We start from the raw sequence: 4,720 nt of genomic DNA, 5'->3' as shown, positions 1-4,720 counted from the left end.
TGACACAGACGCGTTCTCGGTCTGAAAGGGTTAAAGAACTCTTGGTTGGGGCAGAAATGGAAATATAGCCCCATATTGCTCTTACCTGTAGCTGTGCTAATGTCCTAGACTAGAGGACGGGTTTGTAGGGTGCATTACAGCATGCTTGTGAAAGTCTTCAATTAGAAAGGCAGGAGAGAACTTGTAAATTATCCTGTTCTTATAGAATACAACCTCTCAGCTGAGTGTGTGCTCACGCACACACACATTGTGCTGTTCTGATACCTAGAGAGCTTTGCAATTGAAAATGCAGAGCATGTGTGCATGCATGTGTTTGTGTCCACCATGCTTGTAAGCGTGTGGGTGAGTGGCGTTCACAGAGCATATGTGCCGGCATGGGCGTCCAGCATTTGTGTCTTGATATGAACAAACAAACAAAAGGATGACAACAGTAGGTCTAAATCAGACCAGATCTACCACGCTATGAGCTTGTACAGTATATCTGCTATTTTTGAATGGCCCAAAGAAACCTAAAAAATGACACAGATTCTTTCCCGGTCTGAAAGGATTAATGGTATACCACAGAGTACTCAGATTTTTATGCCACCAATTACAGATCTTAAATAAACCTGCACATTGTTGCAGGGCTGTGTGAAGACGTTGTAGGTTACGGGTGCTATATGCGCATGCATGCGTAGTTTTTTTTTTTACTTTAATTCGGTTAATTCGGTTCCAGAACATATTGCACTAAATTCCCCCCAAATAACGACCAACAACAACAGGAACATTATGCAAAATGTTTGGACATTTTTTGTTGTAATATATATTTTTTATATTGTTTTTATTTTTCATACTTTATTTTCAGGGGGTGCTGCAGCCCCCTCAGCACCCCTACTTCCCACGGCTTTGTGCTGTTCTCATTTATGCTTCTGTGCAGGTGCCGATCCGAGTTGATCTGCTGTTGCTCTTTTCATGCTAATGTTTTGTAAGGCAAAGTCAACTGCTATACATCTCTGTTGCATCAAGAATGTCTGCTGGAAGAAACAATAATGTGAATAGGAGTCTCGAGTCTGGATGTTGAAATCCCGGCATATCTGCCATTACGGTTCAGTTTTTTATTTAAATCCAACTGAAAATATGTCTAATTTGTTTGAAACATTTGTTTGCTTATATGGGATCTGAACAGATTATTTCATTGTTCTGTTCATGAAAAAGCATGTGTGTGTGTGTGAGAGAGAGAGAGAGAGAGAGAGAGAGAGAGAGAGAGAGAGAGAGAGAGAGAGAGAGAGAGAGAGAGAGAGAGAGAGAGAGAGATGGGCCCTCAGACTTCCAAAATACAAACTGTTTGCAGCATTGTTGCATGACATGCAGAAATAAAAGGCTCTTGCTGGAAGCAACCATGGAACTGCACAATCACAACATGTCAACATACAGGTGCATCCCAGGTTAATTTGATTGTCAAAAAGTTTACTATACTATTATTATAATTAATTGAAACAGACAAGGAAAGCTGAGAGGGAGGTGGCCCAGGGGAGTCACATCAGTGAATACCCTGGTGGGATTATTTCACAGGCTACCAGCACAACATGTGGTTCCAGAGACACATAAACTAGGGAACACATTATAACAAATATGATAAAATAAGCTAAGGGGAATGCGACAAAAAGGGGTAAACATATAAGGCAAATATGACAGTCAATATGGAAGAACAGTACAGCAAAGTGAATACAGAAAGCAGTTATAAAAGCCAGACACACACTGTACATCCACATTATTCACAATATTCATAGAGTTCACAGCATGTCCAAATTCAAATTTTAGACTGAAAAGCATCCATGCACACATTTCCACAGTACAATTGAGCTTAGCATTTTAAACACTATTGAGATTATCCTGTTTGACACTTAAAACTTCCTCCCTAAATTATCATCTGACAAGCATCAGAAGACATAGCAGTTCCTTCTCCGTCATGGAAACCAAATGCAGCACAAGCCACATTTCAAACATCCAAGAGTGCTTATAACATGCATGTCTTTAGCATGAAATGTGGTCAAAAATGTGACCAAATGAAATAGATTTAAATAAAGATGGATTAAATAAAGATTTAAAAATTGTTAGGGTTAACATACAATTCTGAGTTCCACTAAAGCGACAATCTGGGACATATTTTAACGAATGCAAGTTATTCAAAGGAGACAACACACTAGATGTGCCGCCATCGTTATTGTTTTTTGGACATCAGTCAACACAGAAGGCACTGTAAACAGAATGCTACCTTCAAACACTTGCAGTACCTTCAAGCATTCCGCAGCTTCCGACCCTCTCAGCCATTACCAAAAAAGATTGCGACATGAAAATCATGATCCAATTAAAACAGTTTTTAATAACAATTTCACTACAATAATAAAGGAAGCAGTCCCCGCCATTGCCTGTTCAAAGGAGAAAGTTATTATACTTCAATCATACGACGCGTAGCTAAAATAGCTGATCTGCAAGCTCACAAAGCAGGCTGAGAGGTACACTCCTACTCTGGAGGACACACCACCTGGGATGTCAGTACTAATGCCTCTGTGCATGAACCTATAACCTTGTTTGGTACACAGAAAAGACCATGATTTATCATTGGATCCAAATCCACATTCACTACCAAACCCTATTCTGCTGATATCTTTATATGAGACTGCTATAAGAACATAGACTCCACTCCACTCTACCTCCCAGTAACAGCGTCCAGTCAGACCCTCTCTACTCAGAACCTGAGCATATCCAGTGAATCTCTCTGGGTGATCAGGATATGATTGTTGTTGGTTCGTCATTGTTACTTTTCTGTTCCCTTTAGACAGAGACAGCCCTTGATAAACTGTGTTTGGATCCAGTGTGATTGGACGTGCATATTGTAAGAACTGAGCTCTGGTCTTGGGTTCTGGTGGTGTTGACAGTGAAACATCCACTCTGTTCACTGTCTCTGAGACGTTTGTCCCTACCTCTGTAAGAACGTCCTCTAGTTTGTCTCTCATCTTGGACAAGGCCACAGTCACATCTTCAAAGTATCTCAGAGGACGGACATTGCTGCTGACTGGGTGTGTAGATTCACTGATCCTTGAGAGGGAGGAGGTGTAACACTGTAGAAAATGGATGTGATCTTCTGTGAGTGAGAGCTGCTCCAGCTCAGCATGTCTCCTCGTCAGTTCAGTGACCTCCTGCTCCACACCCCTCCTCAGTTCTTCGGCACGACTCACTTCACGTTTCTGCTGGTGTCTGATCAGCTCCCTCACTTCAGATCGTCTTCTCTCCATGGAAGAGATGATCTCAGTAAAGATGGAGTCACTGTCCTCCACTGCTCTGTCAGCACAGTGGTTGATGGACTCCACCTCCTGGTGAAGCACCCTCACGTCTTTCTTTCTCTGCTCGATTCTCTGCTGGATGTTCTGCTGACTCGTATCGAGCACTTTCTGTCTCTCAGTCCGTTCTGCTACAGCTGAGATGGTATCGTGACCTTTGTGTTCGTCCATGGAGCACAGAGAGCAGATACACTGCTGATCGGTACGACAGAAAACCTTCTTCACCTCGTCGTGACGAGGGCAGATGTGCTCCTGAAGCTCGCTGGAGGCTTTGACCAGCTTGTGTTTCTTAAAGGCAGGAGACTGATAGTGAGGCTGGAGGTGAGTGTCACAGTAAGAGACCAGACACTGAAGACAAGACTTCACAGCTTTCTGTCTCCTCCCAGTGCAGAAATCACAGGCCACATCTCCAGGTCCAGCGTAGCAGTGATCAGGAGGAACAGCTTGGAGTCCTGTTGATAGATTGATACATATATGTATTAATCAATCTGATTAATAATAATTTAATTTGTATGTGCCTGTACCCTCATATTTGATAGCCTATCGGAGCCAGCATGTCTCCGCTGCCTGATAACTATTGTTTTTGTTATATATTGTCTATCTGCCTTAACACCAATCTGTGTCAGACTGTGTGTCTAACATATTTGTTCCCCTCAAGATAGCCTGCCACACGGCCTTGCTGTTATAAATATTGTGCATATATGAGGTTGATACGACTCTGGTTGCCTAGGAGCCAAATATAGACCGACAGCTGGGATAGCAATGATGTCATGAGAAGGATGAACCACCGTTTACAACATGTGTCTACATTTCCACACTGTTTAAACTTCAGAAAACTATCTGGAAGCTATCATTAATCACCCCCCCCCACCCTTCTTTTTTTATTTATTTTTACACTTTTTCTATCAATTAAACAGACAGTGCACTGTATTTACAAGATTACTTAAAGGTATCACCTGTCTTCTTCAGGCTCTCCACCACCTCAGCCAACATGGTGTTTTTCTTCAGAACAGGTCTTGGGATGAACATGTATCTGCACTGTGGACAGCTGCACCTCCTATCCTGGTTCCATAATCCCTCGATACACCTCCTGCAGTAGCTGTGTCCACAGGGAACAGTCACTGGATCCTTCAGTAGATCTAGACAGATAGAACAACACAACTGTTCTTGATCCAGTTGAACTCCCTGCTGCGCCATTAGTCTGTCTGTCTGTCTGTCTGTCTGTCTGTCTGTCTGTCTGTCTGTCTGTCTGTCTGTCTGTCTGTCTGTCTGTCTGTCTGTCTGTCTGTCTGTCTGTCTGTCTGTCTGTCTGTCTGTCTGTCTGTCTGTCTGTCTGTCGAGTTTAGTATGGTTTGGTTTCATTACCTCAGAAATCACATGACATGGTAGGTTATTCCTGG

At 42.6% G+C, this 4,720-nt stretch overlaps 1 protein-coding gene across 1 annotated transcript; it reads right to left on the bottom strand.

The window, feature by feature from the left end:
• Positions 1–353: 353 nt before the first annotated feature.
• On the bottom strand, positions 354–4,517 carry LOC308077001 (tripartite motif-containing protein 16-like; the record flags this gene model as incomplete). Its single annotated transcript, XM_080417530.1, has 3 exons — positions 354–395; positions 2,508–3,772; positions 4,277–4,517. 3 exons carry the CDS (start codon positions 4,515–4,517, stop codon positions 354–356), a joined length of 1,548 nt encoding a protein of 515 aa, XP_080273656.1.
• Between the last annotated feature and the right edge of the window lie 203 nt (positions 4,518–4,720).

Source organism: Gymnoscopelus braueri, assembly GCF_963280865.1.
Source record: "Gymnoscopelus braueri genome assembly, chromosome: 21".
NCBI lineage: Eukaryota > Metazoa > Chordata > Actinopteri > Myctophiformes > Myctophidae > Gymnoscopelus > Gymnoscopelus braueri.
Note: the sequence above shows the minus strand (reverse complement) of the source record. Positions and strands in the feature narration are given on the sequence as shown.